At 42.8% G+C, this 20,992-nt stretch overlaps 1 protein-coding gene and 2 long non-coding RNA genes across 4 annotated transcripts in view; 1 reads left to right on the top strand and 2 right to left on the bottom strand.

Annotated features, from left to right (window-relative positions):
- Positions 1-20,992, top strand: part of LOC135540212 (inositol 1,4,5-trisphosphate receptor type 1-like) — a 149,072-nt gene that overhangs the window by 16,609 nt on the left and 111,471 nt on the right. Inside the window, exons 4-12 of one of the 2 annotated variants that reach the window (XM_064966699.1) lie at positions 11,316-11,431; positions 11,669-11,755; positions 12,866-13,024; positions 16,834-16,932; positions 17,417-17,500; positions 17,611-17,757; positions 18,212-18,307; positions 18,560-18,604; positions 18,714-18,743. In XM_064966699.1, the coding sequence (XP_064822771.1) occupies positions 11,316-11,431; positions 11,669-11,755; positions 12,866-13,024; positions 16,834-16,932; positions 17,417-17,500; positions 17,611-17,757; positions 18,212-18,307; positions 18,560-18,604; positions 18,714-18,743 (863 nt within the window). The remainder of the gene's footprint in view (positions 1-11,315; positions 11,432-11,668; positions 11,756-12,865; positions 13,025-16,833; positions 16,933-17,416; positions 17,501-17,610; positions 17,758-18,211; positions 18,308-18,559; positions 18,605-18,713; positions 18,744-20,992) is intronic. The other variant, XM_064966700.1, reaches the window with a different exon arrangement.
- Positions 14,244-18,039, bottom strand: LOC135540214 (uncharacterized). Its single transcript, XR_010455725.1, has 3 exons — positions 17,587-18,039; positions 17,382-17,430; positions 14,244-15,233 (listed from the first exon to the last, which is right to left on the bottom strand). It is a non-coding gene; the product is annotated as an uncharacterized LOC135540214 (long non-coding RNA).
- The window catches only part of LOC135540213 (uncharacterized), a 32,925-nt gene continuing 30,096 nt past the window's right edge, over positions 18,164-20,992 (bottom strand). Inside the window, exons 2-3 of the long non-coding RNA XR_010455724.1 lie at positions 19,880-19,998; positions 18,164-19,338 (exon numbers count right to left, since the gene is read on the bottom strand). This is a non-coding gene — a long non-coding RNA (uncharacterized LOC135540213). The remainder of the gene's footprint in view (positions 19,339-19,879; positions 19,999-20,992) is intronic.

Below are 20,992 nucleotides of genomic sequence, written 5' to 3'. Positions count from 1 at the left end.
AGGCTATCAGACATTTTCAGAAGATGGGCAGGGACTGACATTAGACGGAAGCTTTTTCCACCATTGGAGAGCCAGAACAGAGAAATGCTTTGACTACAAGATTAAGCTAGTATATAGCCTGGTCATGAGTCGTGCTCAGGGTTCATGCATTAGATCTGATTGATATACATACAGTACATCTTTCATGGCAGGTCTGACAGGCTTCACTGCTCATATTCAAAGTATTTCTATAAACAGATTAGCATTCCAAATCATATAGATTGATGCAGTAGTGCCAATGATGCATCCTACTGGGTGTTGGACTCCTGTGTGTTGCCAGGGTTTGCCTACAGTAATGTTACCTGTGAAATGTCAAACTATTTGGTGGTTTTGAGGCCCATTTGTCCCTAAAGCGAGCCCTGGACAATGTCTTGATGTTGATTGCAAACCCTTGTTCCCAGCTTGCTGTTATTGGGGTTTGGATTTGAGCAGGCTGAGGCAGCAACAAAAATAGTTGTTTGATGTGAGATTCTGTTTACTTCGTTTTCACTTTAACTAGAGCTTCATATCTTCAGAGGCATCTTAATCCATTAACAACACTATCCTCCGAAGAAGAAAAAAATCATTCTAAGAGTGTATTTTGATGCCACTGCTGTTTCATACTTGGATGTTTTGGAATTCACCTTTATTGCTTTAACACATCTAATGCCATGGGTTTGTTGTATAGTCAATCAACAACACCAAATTGTCGGCCCAATTACTGTGATTAAAGAGGTGATAGTACACTGGGATTCGTGCCTTCACTGGTGTCCGTCATTAATTGCCATGGCTGTCTGTCAGTTTGAACTGGAGCTGGGTCAATCCTATTGCCATAGTAACAACATATTGGCCTTTCCCAGGTGGAGATTTCAATGGTGGATTACGTGTGCTACTGTCTTTTTAGCTCATGTGGAACACATCTGCTTAATTAATGCATAATGCAAATGCTGAATTTCATAATGAACTGTGTTTGGTACAGAATATGATGATGATGATGATAATAATAGACTACACTCATGTATAGTAGCACTTTGATTGAAACTGGATTAGGTTATTTTGGAGAAAAAGCTATCTACCAGCTATGGATTTGTATGATTGGTTGGGGATTACTGTATATCAAGCTTCTGTGTTTAACTTTATTCTCAGTCTTGGCGACGATATCTAACTTATTCCCCCACTCAACCATACAACCTAGCCAAGACATTAAGAATTCTAGTCTGATCAGTGATGTGTCAGACAGTAAAACAACCTGAGTGTTGACAGTTTTTACAGTGATTTTTACAGTCCTCCCTTTAGCTCAAGGTCAGTGCAAAACGATTCTGATAGCATCAGGGCGGGCCAGCTGGGAGTGATTGTGATGCGCCTGCTGATGGGCACCTGGAAGCTCTGGCTGCATACTGTCTCGGTCTCTAATGGAGCCCTTTTTAAATTAGCACAACACCTTGGCAGGCCTCCAGTGCAGACCTTTGAAAATACATTTTTGAGTGAAATGACGTGATTGCCAATGTGAGTTTCATTTATTCGAATCAAGGTCATGGAAATTAAATTGACCTTTTTATCCCTGAAAATGAAAGCCCTAGTTTACTTTATATAGCACGTCTGTGTCATTGTCACACAAATCACTCTATATTATGTCAACCTTCAGTGACAATGGTGACAAAATGAAGATGTAATGAAACACACCACAACTCCTCTAGTATATTGTACTCTCCTGCACTGTTGCACAGTGGAAGATGATTCAATGTAAGGAGACATGCCTGTTGTTGCTCAGGGAAATGTATTGCTTCTGGTTAGTTGTGTGATTTGCTAAATGGATGGTTTTTGTTTTTGGCGCAGGAGCCCAAGATACAGTAACTCCTTCATGTCAAGCAGCTGTTCAGTCTCAATCTAGAGGCTCAGTAGACTCAGGAGGCAGCACCATCACTGTCTTTAGGCCTCTAACAAGACTGGCCCAAATATGTCACTGCTTAGTATTGAGAGAAGAGGAATCAATAGCTACTAAAGCAGCAGGGTACCTTACTATCTTTATGTTCCTTTTCATTCTCTTTTTGGACTGAGAAAACAGTCCTACGTAAAATGTCTTTAGCCACGATTGTTTCTGCTCAATGGCATGTAATTGTCAAAATGGTGAGCAGTTTTTGTTTGCACGGCTGTTGTTTCAGTTCCCCAAATAGCCACATTAGACATGCACACTACTGGACAAGAATCTATTTAATCATCTAGTCTTGGAACCTTAACTTCAGTCACTCCCATTGCTGCAACTATATGGACTGATGGTTTATTGGGATGTTATAGGTCAGAGGAGTTAAAGAGTTTGTTTGAGGGGTAGGCCTTAAATAGTATTTGTAGACTCCAACTCCTTTTTAAGATGGCGCTGACAGACACGGTTGCCCTGTTTCTAGCTCCTAGCCAACTTTGAAGTAGTTTGTATTCATTATTTGTTTTCATTATTTGCTCAATGTTTCTTGTGTCATTACCTACAGCAGAAAATAGCTTTTGGACATTAGATCAGCAGTCACTCAAGCAAAATTTGCACAAAAATGGGTCATTTTTTTGAACTTCCCAGGGCAGCTCTATTTATCCTGGGGTTGCAATAAAAAACGCTAGCGCCGGAGAAGAGGAAGAAGTGGGGCCCTAGTCAGACTCAGACGGTATGCATACCATCCACCGCTTCAGATTATTTTACTCGCTAATGTTCAGTCCCTGGACAATAAGGTAGATGATCGCCTTCCTGACAGACACCAGGGACTGTAACATACTCTGTTTTACGGAATCATGGCTCTCTCCGGATATATTGTCCCCATCCATTCAGCCAGTGGGGCTCTCCGTCCATCACGCAGACAGGAAGAAGGAACTCTCTGGGATAAAGAAAGGTGGAGGGGGTTATTTCATGATTAACAACTCATGGTGTGATTGTGTTAACTTACAGGAACTCAAGTCCTTTTGTTCTCCCGATATGGAATATCTCACCATCAAATGCAGACCGCATTAACTCCCAAGATAATTTTCTTTGGTTATCGTCACTGCCGTGTATATTTCCCCTCCAAGCCTACACTGTGACTTATTTCAAGGAACTACACTAAACTATGTACAAACTGGAAACGGCATATCCTGAGGTCGCAATTATTGTAGCTGTGGACTTTAATAAAGGAAATCTGAGGAAAACAAATATTATTAACACACTGTTGAAGGAATTCTAAATTCCCCTGTATTATTTCCCAATCAGAATTAAATACTCTGTCAATGCATTCGAAGGGTTTGTAAGACCCAATATTTTTATAAGAATGGACAGAGCCCCAGTCTTAAAAGTCAGGTAACAGCGTTTTTATTCAAGAGAGTACTGGTATATACACATTTTTCCACAGGTTCTAAACTGAAAATGACGTCAGCGTTTTCTAAATGTTCTATCTCTTCATGACACCGGTAGAGAGGCCCAATAGTTCTCGAGCCTTCCCTCCTCGCCTGTAGCCAAGGTCAGTCAGTGTAGATATCATTCTAGACAGTCTAGAGATAGTCCGTCCCTGCCATCTGGAGATAGTTCATTCATTTGTACCAAGGCACTGTTCTAAACTCCTGACTATATTATATACAATTGGGAATGGGAGCAAGAGAGAAAATTCATATATGTACAGTACATAATAGCATTTGGACTAGTCAGTCCTGATTGAAATGTATACATAATTAGTCATCATTGATAAAAATTCCCTTAACACACACGCACATCAAGTACTTTGGATCATTGTTTCTCTCTTCCGGGATGGCTACAAGGCCATCCCCTGCCCTCCCTTCGGCAAATCGGATCATGCCTCCATTCTGCTACTCCCCACCTATAGGCAGAAACTTAACAGGAAGCACCCGTGGTAAGGACAGTTCAACATTAGTCTCATAAGAGCTTTGCAGACCTGTATTGTGCAATATTTCCCCATATGTTATTTTTCTTCAAGCTCGGTCAAGGAGTTTGGTATTATGGTTAGAGCAATTTTCAAGTCTTGCCATTTTGATTTTCAAGCAGATTTAAGTCAAAACTGTAGCTTGGCCACTCAGGAACACTCATGTTCTTCTTGTTAAGCAACTCCAGTGTATATTTGGCTTTGTGTTTTAGTTTATTATCCTGCTGAAAGATAAATTCCCCTCCCAGTGTCTGCTGTGAAGCAGACTGAAACAGGTTTTTCCTCTTGGATTTTGCCTGTACTTATCCCATCCTGTTTCTTTTCATCCTGAAAAACTCCCCATTCTTTGCCAATGTTAAGCATACCCATTCCATGATGCAGCCACCACCATGCTTGAAAATGAGGCAGCTACTCCGGGATGTGTTGTTGGATTTTTTTGCAGTATTACTTTCGTGCCTTTTTGCATACATATTCATGTTTTGGAGTATTTGTATTCTGTACATTTGTATTCTTCTTTTCACTCTGTCACTCCGGTCAGGGTTTCTCAAACTCTGCCATAGGGCCCCCTCTGGATGCACATTTTGGTTTTTGCCCTGGCACTACACGGCTGATTCAAATAACCAACTCATCAAGCATTGATTATTTGAATCAGCTGTGTAGTGCTATTGCAAAATCCAGAACGTGCACCCAGGGAGGGCCCTAGGACAGAACTCAGGAAACCCTGATTTAGGTCATTATTGTAGAGTCCCCACAGTGTGGATTTATCCTCAGTTTTGTCCCATCACAGCCACTGAAATCTGTAGCTGTTTTAACATCTACAATGGCCTCTTGGTGACACCCCTTAGCAGATTCCTTTCTGTCCTGCAGCTCAGTTCAGAAGGACAACAGCAACTTTGTGTCTGGGTGGTTTAATACAAAATCCACAGCATAAATATTAACTTAACCATACTATATATTCAATGTCTGAGTTGTTATTGTTACCCATCTACCAATCACTGCTCTTCTTTATAAGGCTTTTGAAAAGGTCCCGGGTCTTTTGTAGTTGAATCTGTGCTTGAAATGCAATACTTGACTGAGGGACCTTTTTTCATAGATGTTGTATGTTTGGGGGACAGAGGGAAGGGGTAGTCATTAAAATGTCAACCCTATTATTTCAGAGTCCAAATAACGTATGATGTGATTTGTCAAATTTTACATCTAGGCTTGCATAAACAAAGGGGGAGAATACTTATCTAACTTTATTTGAGATATTTAATTTTTATTAATTTGTAAAATTGTGTAGAATTCTTTTCACTTTGACATTATGGATTTTGTGTAGATCAATGACAAATTACTATTAAATCTATTCAATTGCACTTTGTAATGCAACAATGTGAAAGTTCAAGGTGGTGTAGACTTTCTAAAGGCACTGTATGTACATAGTCATTGAACACTGGTCACTTTAATAATGTTTACATACTGTTTTACATGTGTATATACTGTATTCTAGTCATGGCTCATCCAATAGAACTACTGCAAATTTTCTATTCATATACAGTCCAGTTGAAGTTAGAAACACAAGCATTTTGCTGCACCTGCGATAACATCTGCGTACACGACCAATAAACTTTGATTTGATTTTCCCACTGACCTCCGTGCCTTATTTGGCCATGCTGTTTAACTGGTGACATATATGCAGAGGAAGACAATATATATATTAGTACCAGTCAAAAGTTTGGACACCTACTGATTCCAGGGTTTTTCTTTATTTTTACTATTTTGTACATTGTAGAATAACTAAGGAATTATGTAGTAACCAAAATATATTTTAGATTATTCAAAGTAGTCACCCTTTGCCTTGAAGTAACTTTCAAAGTTCTTGAAATTTTATGTTTTAATTATTATTTATCTATCCTTCATTTAGGTTCTTAAAATGTTCTGTATTGACTGACATGTCTTAAAGTAATGATTGACTTTTAACAAGGCACACCTGTTCATTGAAATCCATTCCAGGTGACTACCTCAAGAAGCTTGTTGAGAGAATGCCAAAAGTGTGCAAAGCTTGTCACAGGCCGGCTCATAGCCTGTGGCAAAAATGAGGGGACACAAACAGGTATAGGCCAATCAAAAATGTTCTTTATTATGAGCCAAAACTATTAACTTTAAACAAAGGAATGAGGTGTGAAAGTATCATAATGTAGGGTGTATGTAAAGTGCAGGGATGCGTGAATCTGTGTGTGTGAATATGACTGAGTGAAAACTACAAAGGAACAAACAAAACAGGATCATACCTGGAGGAGCAGAGAGAGAGAGAGAGACGAGTGGTTAGTGAAGCAGTTTAAATACCCTGAGCCCAGGTGGCTCCAATCACTAACAACCCTCTGCCTGCAGGAGGAACCACCGCTCCAATGCAGGAGGGGCCGTGACACTGTCATCGAGGCAAAGGGTGGATGCTTTGAAGAATGTGAAATGTATACAGTGGGGCAAAAAAGTATTTAGTCAGCCACAAATTGTGCAAGTTCTCCCACTTAAAAAGATGACAGAGGCCTGTAATTTTCATCATAGGTACACTTCAACTATGACAGACAAAGATAATTTTTTCCCCAGAAAATCACATTGTAGGATTTTTTAAATGAATTTATTTGCAAATTATGGTGGAAAATAAGTATTTGGTCACCCACAAACAAGCAAGATTTCTGGCTCTCACAGACCTGTAGCTTCTTCTTTAAGAGGCTCCTCTGTCCTCCACTCGTTACCTGTATTAATGGCACCTGATTGAACTTGTTATCAGTTTAAAAGACACCTGTCCACAACCTCAAACATTCACACTCCAAACTCCACTATGGCCAAGACCAAAGAGCTGTCAAAGGACACCAGAAACAAAATTGTAGACCTGCACCAGGCTGGGAAGACTGAATCTGCAATAGGTAAGCAGCTTGATTTTAATAAATCAACTGTGGGAGCAATTATTAGGAAATGGAAGACATACAAGACCACTGATAATCTCCCTCGATCTGGGGCTCCATGCAAGATCTCACCCCTTGGGGTCAAAATGATCACAAGAACGGTGAGCAAAAATCCCAGAACCACACGGGGGGACCTAGTGAATGACCTGCAGAGAGCTGGGACCAAAGTAACAAAGCCTACCATCAGTAACACACTGCGCCGCTAGTTACTCAAATCCTGCAGTGCCAGACGTGTCCCCCTGCTTAAGCCAGTACATGTCCAGGCCCGTCTGAAGTTTGCAAGAGAGCATTTGGATGATCCAGAAGAAGATTGGGAGAATGTCATATGGTCAGATGAAACCAAAATATAACTTTTTGGTAAAAACTCAACTCATCGTGTTTGGAGGACAAAGAATTCTGAGTTGCATCCAAAGAACACCATACCTACTGTGAAGCATGGGGGTGGAAACATCATGCTTTGGGGCTGTTTTTCTGCAAAGGGACCAGGATGACTGATCCGTGGAAAGGAAAGAATTAATGGGGCCATGTATCGTGAGATTTTGAGTGAAAACCTCCTTCCATCAGCAAGGGCATTGAAGATGAAACATGGCTGGGTCTTTCAGCATGACAATGATCCCAAACACACCGCCCGGGCAACAAAGGAGTGGCTTCGTAAGAAGCATTTCAAGGTCCTGGAGTGGCCTAGCCAGTCTCCAGATCTCAACCCCATAGAAAATCTTTGGAGGGAGTTGAAAGTCCGTTTTGCCCAGCAACAGCCCCAAAACATCACTGCTCTAGAGGAGATCTGCATGGAGGAATGGGCCAAAAAACCAGCAACAGTGTGTGAAAACCTTGTGAAAACTTACAGAAAACGTTTCACCTCTGTCATTTCCAATAAAGGGTATATAACAAAGTATTGAGAAACTTTTGTTTTGACCAAATACTTATTTTCCACCATAATTTGCAAATAAATTAATTAAAAATCCTACAATGTGATTTTCTGGATTTGTTTTCTCATTTTGTCTGTCATAGTTGAAGTGTACCTATGATGAATATTGCAGGCCTCTTTCATCTTTTTAAGTGGGAGAACTTGCACAATTGGTGGCTGACTAAATACTTGTTTGTCCCACTGTAATATATTTTCATTTGTTTGGTTACTATGTGATTCCATATGTGTTATTTCATAGTTTTGTCTTCACTATTATTCTACAATGTATAAAGTAGTAGAAATATAGAAAAACCCCTTGAATGCGTTGGTGTGTCCAAATATTTTACTGGTACTGTGTTTGTGTGTGTATTTTTAGGAAAAAGATCAATTCGAAGCTGAATTACAGACTTAGGCTACCTACTTGAACTTTTAATTTTCTAAACATCTCTTCTGAATATAATATACACCTTTCTCAGAAATAGACCACAATGTCTTGCACTGGTAAACTGCTTCCCCTTGAAATCTCCCCCCCCAGGCCCTGTCTTGTGTGCCGTTTTATAATATGTAATATGGTGTTTGATGAGATGCAAGACCAGATGGTTAATTGTATTTTAGCAAGACAAGTTGACAGTGTGTTCATGCAACAGTACAGCAGGAATACACTATGCAGATTTCCTGGAACCAAATCATGCCTAATATCGCTGACATACAGAGAGGCACACTCACTCATGGAGAAGCACTGTGCTTGGCTGGAGATTGATCAATCCTCAACTGATTTACTGTGAGACGGATGGCACTAGTGTTTGTGGAGTGAGCTCATCATTCTAGAATCATCATTGCCCAGTGGAATGAGAGAGCCATGTTTATGGAAGCTAACAAGGTGTACCACATCTCTTTTTGAATGCGCAGAAGAACAGGGGCATAACATTTTCTTGTGAATTTATAACTGACTTGCAAATAATAGGCAAAGCCCTGCTCAAGACTGTGTGACACGTAGCCTATGCGTTGGTTTGAAGACATGTAAGCATAGGAGGCCATAGTGCCTGGTCAAAGTGACTTTGGGGCAAAGTGGGCAGCTGCCACACTCCACTTTCAGATGAGGAAGCATCATTCTACCCCTTCAATTATAGATTTTTCACAAATGTGATTATAGAATTGTGAAACCCATTCAAAAGATTAGGGGACATGATCTGGAAGTAAATCAGAAGGGGCAATCACTTCACTTGTTCATTTTTCACGGGCTGCAGCTCATTCTAGCTATTTAATAATAACTAGCTACAGAAATGAACGAACTACCTAGCAAAACAATACAAAAACATGAAAAGATGGCTAGATATCTTGTTTAAAAAAAATCAGATCACCCACAAGTTTCAAACCAAAGGAAGAAAGATGAAGGCTTTATTCAGCAGCCACTAGTTAGCTGTGCGATTCTAGCTAGCGTTAGCTACACCACTTTTTTCACTGAGCTATGTCCCTCGGTATATTGAAGCCAGTCACTAAATAAAATTGGGTGAAAATTCGTTACTCACTAAAGTAAAGTTGTTGCTGGAGTGCTGACGGAAGTTTTTAAGCTGTCATTTCACCATATAAAATAAACTACTTCTGAGCACTTTGTTTACCGCCAGACCAGATCTGGCGCATGCAACTTGCATTGTAGTTCAGATCTGACACATGCAGTTGGACCAGAGCAAAACATCAGCCTATATGTAATCTTGGTTAATCCAGAACTCAAATCTTGCGTAAATTGTCGGATGCTATGTTTATGTAGTCTGTCCATGAGAGATTAGCCTACATTGAATCCATGAGGTGAATACTATGCGGGTAGGTAGTGAACTACTTTGTTGTTTCAGGCAATGTCAGCAGTTTTTACTGTTACTGAAGCTCTACAATCTATGGCAGATTCAAGGCACCAGGGTTATTGTGGTTCCGAAGAAAGTACTCTTGAGAGTGGTGTAGAACAATCGAGCATTTGTGGTGTTCTGAGAGTCCTAACAAGCCTGGTTACAGTTCACCTACACAGTGAAAGGATCGCGTTCTCTCTCTGTGTTTGACAGGCATTGCATTTGAAGTATAGGGCAGCCTACTGAGGAGTTGACCTCGAGATGACACATGACTACCCTCCCAGTAGGTGCTGTGATATGAACATGTTTCACCTGCAGGGGCCTCGGTGTCCTCGTGGTGCTCCAAGGTTTGTGTGGGGTGGAGCAGCGTACTTGTGTGTCACCCCACCTCTCCAGCCTCTCCCAGGCCTCATCATCACTCCTCCAAGTAGTCACAATAACAGAACTGAGACTCCATGCTACGTCTCAGTGCGCCTGAGCACTGAGCAAAGGGAAGTGTAGCAGACTAAGTCCTAAAATCCCTGTTGAGTATTAATAGCCCGGTTAAGCTGGTTTCTAGGGAGCATATGCCCAGCATTTTAAACCTAACTTTTTTCTCTCTGATCTATGCGGTACTATGCGACAGTAATTGTTTTGGTGTCATGTCTGACAGTTAGGTGTGTCTCTCGAGGAAATATTACCCTCTGCTAGGACGACTCGTTGCTGTCTGTGATAGTATTTATACACTTCTCAGAGAGCTGGGATCTCATGGATTGAAGGAGAGAATGCAATGTTATTTGAAGAATGTGACCTGTTGAATCTTTTAACCTCTGGATAATCACGATCATCCAAAGCATGTCGTAGTAATGTGAACATTCTGAAATAAGTCTTTACAATATTTAGTACAGTGGGCTTCCTGCGTAAACTACAATTTATTTGATCTGAACTAAGCATTTTGATGGCAGCCTGTTTTATGTTGATTCCTGTCTCCGTTCCTCAGTGTAAGCCCTCTGGGTTGTGTCCTACTGTACCCTGCCATTTCCTGCACAGTTTGCCAACTGTTCATAAAAAGGAAACTGTTCATTCCCTTCCTTCCCACTGTGTAGCATTTGCATATAACCCTCCCCATTCTGTCCCCCTAACCTGGTCTCCTTCACTCTCTAAACCCACTTCCTCTCCCTCTCTCATATAGCGGGCCCTCTCTTCTACCGCTCTGTTTTCTGTCTGGCTCCTCCTCCTGTGCTTACCCATCCAGCCCTTCCCTCTCTTCCTTCATGCGTCCCATGACAGCTAATCCCTGGACGCTGTGGTGTTTGTTGGCCAAGTTTTTGTGGTGTGCTTGGTGCTGGTCTGGAGCAGCTATTTTTACCCCTGTCACAGATAATCAGATCTCCCATCATTGTGCTTTGCAGGTAGCCAGCCTCGGAACCGGAGGAGGAACTAGTGTGTTTTCTGTCAGGACTCACACTGTTCAAGATCTGATCAGCTCTGTGATATTTCTAAAGAGCTCTACTATCCCCAATTGGATCAGGCCAATGTGTTTACCTACAAGAGAATCAAAATGTCTAAAATCACCATCATCCTGTTATATCTATTTAGCTCGTCATGTCCTTGTTATACTGGCAGCCTATTACTCTTCCATGCCCTTTTGGCAACTTTCCACTGCTTTATACGTCATGTACTGAATGTTATGAACTTGATAATAAATCTTCACCTGTTTTCTCTGTCTTTCCAGACTGCCTTTTCAAGCTGTGCCCCATGAACAGGTACTCTGCACAGAAACAGTTTTGGAAGGCAGCAAAACCAGGTGGAAACAGCACCACTGACACAGTGCTCCTCAACAAACTCCATGTGAGTACCTCATCTCACGGCTCATTATGCCTGCTAGTTCTAAGCTGCATGCATTGCCGTGTTGCTGAGGTCGAGCAAATCATTACAAGTGAAACACTCTTCAAGTTTATAACACAACATAAACCCAGATCTATATTCCATAAAGTACGGCTTCTTATTCTTAATGTGTTTTGGAGCAGTAAATCTAATTGGTGGCCATTATATTCTCTGACATCTCGTTTTATCCCTATATTTCAGCATGCTGCTGATCTGGAGAAGAAGCAGAATGAATCAGAGAACCGAAAGCTGCTAGGAACTGTTATCCAGTACGGAAATGTCATTCAGGTATGAGCAGGAAGAGTAGGGGTGATAGGGTAACAAGGAGATTGAGTTTGGTAAAGCCACAATATAACAGTGTCATTAAGGTTAGTGGAAAGCCTGGAGCAGAGAGGCAATACAGCTCTTCCATAAATGCAGCGAATTATCATCCAGGCCTTATCACCCCCTGCATATGTGACCAGTGATAGTCTCCTATGCAGAAATTAGATCATCAGGCCACAGGGAAACAAATGGGTCTAAAGTGTGTCAGTTGATTTCAAGTGACAGACCCTCAACCCTGGTAGTTGTGATATCTGTCATCTAAAAACACCAACATATACTGTATCTATTTTAGGGCAGCTGTCTCCTGAACTTTAGTCCTGAACATGCTCACATATGTATTGGCGGAAGTGGTACAGTAGGTGTATTGGGTTTATGTGTTTTAGGTGTGTGATGACAGGTAAGGTATTGAGGGCAGTAGGGTACAGCTATGCTCCTCTGCCAGTGTTTGATATTTACCACAGGCTTACTGTGGTAAGTGGTTGCAGCACTTGAGAGCATGCATTGTAAACGCATGTATCTGTAATTGTCTGAGACATTTCAAATGACAGTTGTCTTGTTTTTTCAGTCCCTGCTTTCTCCCTCAAAACAAACAACCACAAAGGTTGGTTAAGGTCTAGTCTCCCAGTACCAGACATCACACTGAATACTTGTTTGAGGGGTCGATGCTGGTTGAGTCAACATGGTTGATTTCTTGGGTGAAATTATGGGGCAAAGGGGGTCATGAGAAACATATTTGAACTTGGGCCTTGGAGTATTATAAAAACAATTCCAGGGGGAGAAAAGGGTCCAGAAAGAATTCAAGTGTGATATTTTCAAATGGCAGATTATTTTGTGGATATTCGGGAATGGCCACTGTGCCAGTATTTGACATCTAACTCAATCTCTTCCTGTAGATATACTCCTTAATAGACTCAGACCATGACATTAACAGTATCTGTCTATTAAACCCCAATATACAAAGTAAGAGACTTCTATAATCATTACATATTTAAACTTGATCAAACTCTAATTGGAAATGTAAATTATGTTTACATGCACTTGCAACTGTGTCTGTTGTTTGCCACCCTGTTCCAGCTGTTGCACTTGAAAAGCAATAAGTACCTGACGGTGAATAAGCGTCTCCCTGCCCTGTTGGAGAAGAATGCTATGAGGGTGACGCTGGACTCTGCAGGCAACGAGGGCTCCTGGTTTTACATCCAGCCCTTCTACAAGCTGCGCTCCCTGGGAGACAGTGTGAGTGTCCAGCCCAGTGTTGGCTTTAGTGTTTGTCAGATAGGAAGTCTGGTCATGTCTCTGTAGATAAACAACGAAGCCCAGACAACAGCCTTTCCACTCAAGATCAAGATGCGATGCTCGTTTTTGTGATTCTTAGTTATTGGTAATGTTTCAATTTGTTAATTGGTTGTCTAGCATTTAATCATTCAGGCTAGCTGGTTCCAGTTGTATATGTCCATAGACATGTAGGTAGAGAGTGATTAAGAGCCTATGTAACGACTGTCTTCGGGTGAAAGAGGGAGGACCAAAATGCAGTGTGATGATAATCCATAATTTAATGGGATACTTAAACAACGAACAAAACAATAAACCGACAGACAAAAATCAACGAAGACGAAACAGTCCTGTAACGTGAACACTAACACATAGGAACAATGGTAACAGGAACAATCACCCACAAAATACCCAAAGAATATGGCTGCCTAAATATGGTTCCCAATCAGAGACAACGATAGACAGCTGCCTCTAATTGAGAACCAATCTAGGCAACCATAGACTTACAAAAACACCTAGATCGGTTAAAAACACCCCCATAAACATACAAAACCCCTAGACAAGACAAACATATACATCACCCATGTCACACCCTGAACTTACCAAAATAACAAAGAAAACAAAGAATACTAAGGTCAGGGTGTGACAGTACCCCCCCCCCTCTCAAAGGTGCGGACTCCCAGCCGCACACCTAACACTATCTGGGAGGGTCTGGGTGGGCATAAATCCGAGGTGGCGCTTCTGGCTCGGGACGTGGTCCCCGCTCCATTTCTGACTCGTCACACTTACTTAATGTCTCTGGAGCGGGAACCCTCACTGCCAACCACGGATTAGAGGGCGCCACTGGACTGATGGTCAAATCCGGAGTGAGTGGCGCCTCTGCATTGGAGGGAGACTCTGGCGGATCCGGACTGGAGGGAGACTCTGGCGGATCCGGACTGGAGGGAGACTCTGGCGGATCCGGACTGGAGGGAGACTCTGGCGGATCCGGACTGGAGGGAGACTCTGGCGGATCCGGACTGCGGCCCGTCGCCGGGAGGTTCCGGACTGCGGCCCGTCGCCGGGAGGTTCCGGACTGCGGCCCTTCGCCGGACGCTCTGGCCTGGGCACTGTCGTAGGAGGTTCCGGTCTGCGGACTGTCGCCGTACGCTCTGGACTGGGCACTGTCGCCGGACGCTCTGGACTGGGTACTGTCGCCGGACACTCTGGACTGGGTACTGTCGCAGGACGTTCTGGACTGGCGAGGCACTGTAGGCCTGGTGCGTGGTGCAGGTACTGGTGGTACAGGGCTGGGGACACGCACCTCAGGGCGAGTGCGAGGAGCAGGAACAGGGAGTACTGGACCCAGGAGGCGCATTGGTGACCTGATGCGTGGTCCCGGCACTGGTGGTACCGGGCTGTAGACACGCACCTTAGGGCGAGTGCGGGGAGGAGGAACAGGATGTACTGGGCTGTGGAGGCGTACTGAAGGTCTGGTGCGTGGTGTTGGCACTGGTGGTACTGGATAGACCGGACCGTGAAGACACACTGGAGGTCTCGAGCTAATGTCCTGAACAACCCGTCCTGGCTGGATGGTGACTCTAGCCCGGCACGTGCGGGGAACGCAGGCACAGGACGCACTGGGCTGTGCAGACATACGGGAGACATAGTGCGCAACGCCGGCGCAGGATATCCTGGCCTGAGGAGACCCACTGGCTGTCTGGAGAGCAGGGCTGGCACCATCCGCCCTGGCTGGATCCTCACCCTAGCCCGGCAGATGCGGGGAGCTGGGATGTAGTGCACCGGGCTAAGCACGCGTACTGGGGACACTGTGCGCTCAACCGCATAACACGGTGCCTGACCAGTACGAAGCCCTCTCTCTCCACAGTAAACACGGGGAGTTGGCGCAGGCCTCCTACCTGGCTTTGCTACACTCCCCGTGTGCCCGCCCAATACATTTTTGGGGCTGCCTCTCGGGCTTCCAGCCGTGCTGCTTCTTCAAACCGCCGCCTCTCCGCTTTGGCTGACTCCAGCTCTGCCTTGGGGCGGCAATATTACCCCGGCTGCATCCAGGGTCCTTCTCCATCCAGTATCTCCTCCCAACTCCAATAGTCCTGATTGCGCTGCTCCTCCTGCTGCTGCCCGTTACCACGCTGCTTGGTCCTTTGTTGGTGGGTGATTCTGTAACGACTGTCTTCGGGTGAAAGAGAGGAGGACCAAAATGCAGCGTGATGATAATCCATAATTTAATGGGATACTTAAACAACAAACAAAACAATAAACCAACAAAATTCAATGAAGAGGAAACAGTCCTGTAACGTGAACACTAACACATAGGAACACTGGTAACAGGAACAATCACCCACAAAATACCCAAAGAATATGGCTGCCTAAATATGTTTTCCAATCAGGGACAACAATAGACAGCTGCCTCTAATTGAGAACCAATCTAGGCAACCATAGACTTACAAAAACACCTAGAACGGAGACACCCCCATAAACATACAAAACCCCTAGACAAGCCAAACACATACATCACCCATGTCACACCCTGACCTAACCAAAATAACAAAGAAAACAAAGAATACTAAGGTCAGGGTGTGACAGCCTAACAGGTCATGATCTCACTGAAAGTTCACCTGAACAGTCTGGCATGCAAGATTCGAAAGCTCCTGGTATACACCCTGAGATTCTTAAAACAGGTGAATTAAAACACCATGAGATTCATTAAAACACCATGAGATTCATTAAAACACCCTGAGATTCTTAAAACACCCTGAGATTCATTGAAACACCCTGAGATTCTTAAAGCTCCGTTCGTCAGTGACCACAGCAAAGATCATTAACAAAGGGATCTTTAGGACAGCACTTCTCTGACGCTTGATGCCGCTGAAGTTTACCTGCTTTATAAATAGAAGCCGTGGTGCAGAGAATTGACAAGTTGTAAGATTAAATTAATACATAATTTCCTATTTTGACATTGTGTTGGCCTTAGGGTTTCTACCGGTTTAATTGCAAGTAGGCTACTATAGGTCATCATCATTAGCTTTAGTCATTAGGGTTTTTCAGGCTGAATTATTCCTGTGCTGATGAGAGGTCAAGTGTGGCCACCGAGTGCTTGGTAGCCAACACGGTCTGATGGGAACAAGTCAAACAATGTGTTATCATATTTGCCTGGTGTTACATAGCACCAGTAACTAGCTATAACAACATTGAGGACAGAGACTTTAGGGAAACATTAGGATAAAGGATGTTAAAAGGAATTCATTATGCAGTGCTCAGACCCGTTTGGCAGTACATCCTGTGCAGCAGCAGGACTTCACCTTGCTATTTTGATACCACAGCTTTTCTCTCATATTATGCAATCAACTGATGCCAAAAGTTGAGAGGTTCTGTTTATCTTGAAGGGCACTCTAAACTGGACTGACCCCTTACTTTCTTTCCCTGTGTGTGTCTCGGGGCTGTCATGCGTAACAGCTCTCCTGGGGCCTCTGTAGATGAGCAGATAGCACGCTCTGGAGGACACTAGTGGTTGTACAAGTGTTACTTGTGGTTTTCTACTGGCTGATGGGTCTGATAAAGACAATCATACTGCCTCTCTGTTTGCTGTGTCTCTGATGGTTTCTGTACAGTAAGTGTGGACAGCTGTGTGTTTCGGTTTGTGAATGTGTGTGGCTGTGTGTGAACGTGTGTGGCTGTGTGTGAACGTGTGTGGCTGTGTGTGAACGTGTGTAGTTGATCATGGATCTCTGTGTGTATAATAATGCTATTTGATTGCTCCCCTGTATGTCTAGGTGGTGATTGGAGACAAGGTGGTCCTTAACCCTGTGAACGCTGGACAGCCCCTTCATGCCAGCAGCCATCAGCTGGTAGACAACCCAGGATGCAATGAGGTAGAATACATGTTTCATCTTCATTGTCTCCTGGGTGGAGACTGCGTTTGTAACAGAAACCATATTCTCCATTGTTATGTAAACCAAGGTGTGCCTGCACATTTCACTTCCACAAATCACAAGTAGTGCAGGTTTTAACCATGTTGAGAAGTGTGCCTTATTCTTAATTCTCATGTCCTCTCAAAGATGAGGAAACATATTCACTGTACAACTAGCTCCTCTCTTATACTTGTTTCATATATACTAATCATCGGCAGTATTATCTTGAGTTCATTAAGTGAGGGTCCTTAATCCACTCTTAAGGCTCAACCGCCATTAAGACAATTGACTCTTCAGTTAAAGACTATATCATTACTGTGCTCCTCCTTACAAACCCAGCAGACTCCCAGGCTCATTTGTTTTTGTCACTTTTTTAAGCCAAACTTAATTATGTGAATAAATGTCTTTACCTTAGCCTTTCCTGACTCATCCTCTTGGTTTTCAGGTGAACTCCGTGAACTGTAACACAAGTTGGAAAGTTGTTTTGTTTATGAAATGGAGCGACAACAAGGAGATTATTCTTAAAGGGGTAGGTACTCTGATATTTGATAAAATGTATTAGACACAATAACACATTAAATAGGTTAGCTGGCTCTCCTTCCCCATGATACTGACTGGTGTCTGTGTTTGTGTTGCCAGGGTGACGTCGTTCGGCTGTTCCATGCAGAGCAGGAGAAGTTCCTGACATGTGACGACTTCAAGAAGAAGGAGTATGTCTTTCTCAGGACTACAGGACGCCAGTCCGCCACCTCCGCCACTAGCAGCAAGGCATTGTGGGAAGTGGAGGTGAGCATAGAACAAGTAGATAGTAGATACATGGTCTGAGTCATGTCACACAAACATGCCACAGGAGGCTGCTGAGGGCAGGATGGCTCATGATAATGGCTAGAATGGTGTGATTGGAATGGTATCAAACACAAGAAAATCATGTTTTTAATGTGTTCGATACCATTCTGTTCCAGCCATTACTATGAGCCCATCCTCCTCAATTAAGGTGCCACCAGCCGCTTGTGAATCACACATACAGTGAAATTTATCGACATGGTTACACACAACCTTTGATTGTGGAAGCCTTGCATTGACATGACACTCTGTAGACTGTTCCAAAGCTTAAGGTCTGGAACAGAGAGAACCAGGTGAAACTATGTGGGTTGTCCTGCATCTTACAATGTGTTTTTACTTGTATGTTATCAGTCCAGACGTTGTCCTCATGCTGTCAGGTGTTGCATTCTTCTGTCAGGTGGTCCACCATGACCCGTGTCGGGGCGGGGCTGGCTACTGGAACAGCCTGTTTAGGTTCAAACACCTTGCCACAGGGTCTTACTTGGCTGCTGAGGTGAGTCCCCTTACAGTGACAGTAGACATATTACATGGTAGTCTACCAGCCAACCACTTGCATTTGATTTATACCTGGGAGTATAATGCACACAATCATCTTGCAGTACTTCATTATGCGATCTGAAAGTCTTAACGACAGGGCTTGATTAAGTTTAAGTTGGATTGACTTTATAGTAATTTATAAGAGGACTTCTTGCTTCCTCACATGTTGGAGTTAAGTATCCTATTCTGTTTCTTGGTTTATTTTCAGGTGAATCCTGACTATGTGGAAGAATGTCCTGAGCCCCGATCCTCAGTAAGTCAACCAGAGACAGCTCTATATCTGTGTTTCATGTCTATGTTGTGTTTGCTGTCTTGCCCTACCTACTGCTGCTGATCTGTGGTGGATCTTGTTTCCTCTCCAGGTGGTGGATTTTGTTCCCTTTAACTTCCAGGTACTGTGCCTGTCCTTGTGTTTCATCCTCTCAAATACTTCACTGATGAGTTGAGGGACTCTTTAACCATGTTTTAATAATCAACTCACCCTCTTGAAGAGAACTAACCTAGCTAAATTAGTGTCCCCCAATTCAGGCTACTGTTTGTGTGTAGTGTGTTTGAGTGGTTATTATGAAAACAATTCACTATATGGGGTCGAAAGCTGAGGCCAAAACCTGTCCGTTTGTTCTGACCTCTGCTGCAAACATTTTTTAAAGTAAAGAATAGTTCAGTGAGTGCAGGTTTTTCCTTTATTCAACATTATCTATTACCATCTATCATTTGAAGCTATTTCTGTATATTCTAAAAGGAGTTTATTTTTGTAACATTGGCAGTTGTGGTAGTTGTGGTAGAGCACCACAGCATGTAAGCACACCATATATTTAGATGATTTGTATATGGTACTAGAGCTCACATATAGATGGCAGTATAACACCATATTACTGTGGATGAAGTCATTATACAGTGTATATATGGAAGGAATATGCCAAAGAATATTATTTTCTGGGGTGGAATCCAGGGTCTGCTTTCCAGTGGCGATTTTAGCATGTAAATCTTGGTGGGGCAAAAAAGAAAATGTAAAGTAGGATGCATGCCAGCAAAGCCACTAAACAACACAACATTAAACAATACATTAATGGCACTATAACGGTGACAAACGGTGCCCACAAACTGTTAGGGCCGACATAAAGCTGTTCAAACAGCAGTCCCAACACCTTACCACTGCTACACCTGGCTATCAGCAGATCCTTGTCTGGCAGCGAGACAGTTCATTCAGCCTCATTTACTGCCTTTATAAAATCATAGCTTATTTGGCCGACTTGTTTAAATAAATGTGGTTTCTAATGACAATTGAGATGTACAAACTATGGCATAAGGGACGACAAGCGGATAAGAAGCAATCCGTAATTCGATGAAGCCATTAATGATTTAGGACGGATAAAGGGTAAATGGACCAAATTATTAGGGTGAGGCACAAAGGCTACTAACATCTTACTACACAACATACACATAGTATTACTTTCTTAGCTACAGTATATATATCCCCCTGGTATATTACCTAATTTATGCAGCAGTATACAATAAATGTTTGGACCTTGTTGTGCTGTGCTCACTTGAACAGGAAGGGGGCAGGACGGTCCTTCGTGGGCAAATTTTGTCATCCAAAGTCTGGCATTCTCTGGATTTATGGTGCTTTCAAAACAACTGGGAACTCTGAAAAAAACAAGGTAGAATCATGATGATGTCATTGAGCTTGTGGTTGTAGCTCTAGAAAGAGTCCGAATTTACAGTTCTGAGTTGGATGACCGTTCAAAACATATTTCGCCAGTCGGAGCTCATTCAATCCTGACTTCCCAGCGCTCTTGAACTCACTGATGTCAAGTTTTCGCAGTTCCGAGTTAACAGTTGTTTTGAGCGCGGCACAAATCATGCTTCATTGACAGCATGGCCAATGTTGAAAGTTTATTATTTTAAACTTGGTAAAGAGCCGCTTAATCCCAGATTTGGGACCACACAGCCACTGTCACTGATTCCTTCCAAACCACCCATTGTTGAATTTGCGATTTTCAACTTGTTGTGTAATGTCCAATGGCTAAAATACCTACATTTTGGAGCTGCCTTACGCAATAAAACAAAAAAGAGACAATGTTTGTATGTGGCTTTATTAACTCAATGATATTTATATTTATTTTTTTACATTGTTTGCAAACTGATATGTGACATGCTAGAAATGTTGGGCTCAAAACAGGTGGGGCTCTGCCCCTCTCCTCTCCCTGACCTGAATGATGGGTCGCCACTGCTGCTTTCCACGATTTGTTTCCGTCACTGAATTTACAGCTTTCAAAAAATACTTACAGATGATAAAATATGATCATATGAGGCTAATTACATCACAAATTGACTTAGCTTTTCGATCTGTAAACTTGACAGGATGAGTCAACCACACATTATCTCTTCTAAAAGTGGAAAATGTCTCTGAATTGGCATGACTTCAATCTCAATATAACCTCATGCTCAGTCTTCATCTGATTGGTACTGATGAGTACAGCAAAGGAAAGATGTTTGGGTGGGTGTATTTGTCTTGGGGGAAGCTGGATGAAGTTTGGTCAATTATTTCCGATGATGATTTCTCTCTTCTTACTGTATTGTAAAGCTGCAAATTAGAAAATGTCTTTAACGACTGTGGTAATCCAAACAATGTTGCAAT

The sequence above is a fragment of the Oncorhynchus masou genome, chromosome 5 (assembly GCF_036934945.1).
Source record: "Oncorhynchus masou masou isolate Uvic2021 chromosome 5, UVic_Omas_1.1, whole genome shotgun sequence".
Classification (NCBI taxonomy): domain Eukaryota; kingdom Metazoa; phylum Chordata; class Actinopteri; order Salmoniformes; family Salmonidae; genus Oncorhynchus; species Oncorhynchus masou.
This window is presented reverse-complemented; position numbering and strand designations above follow the sequence as displayed.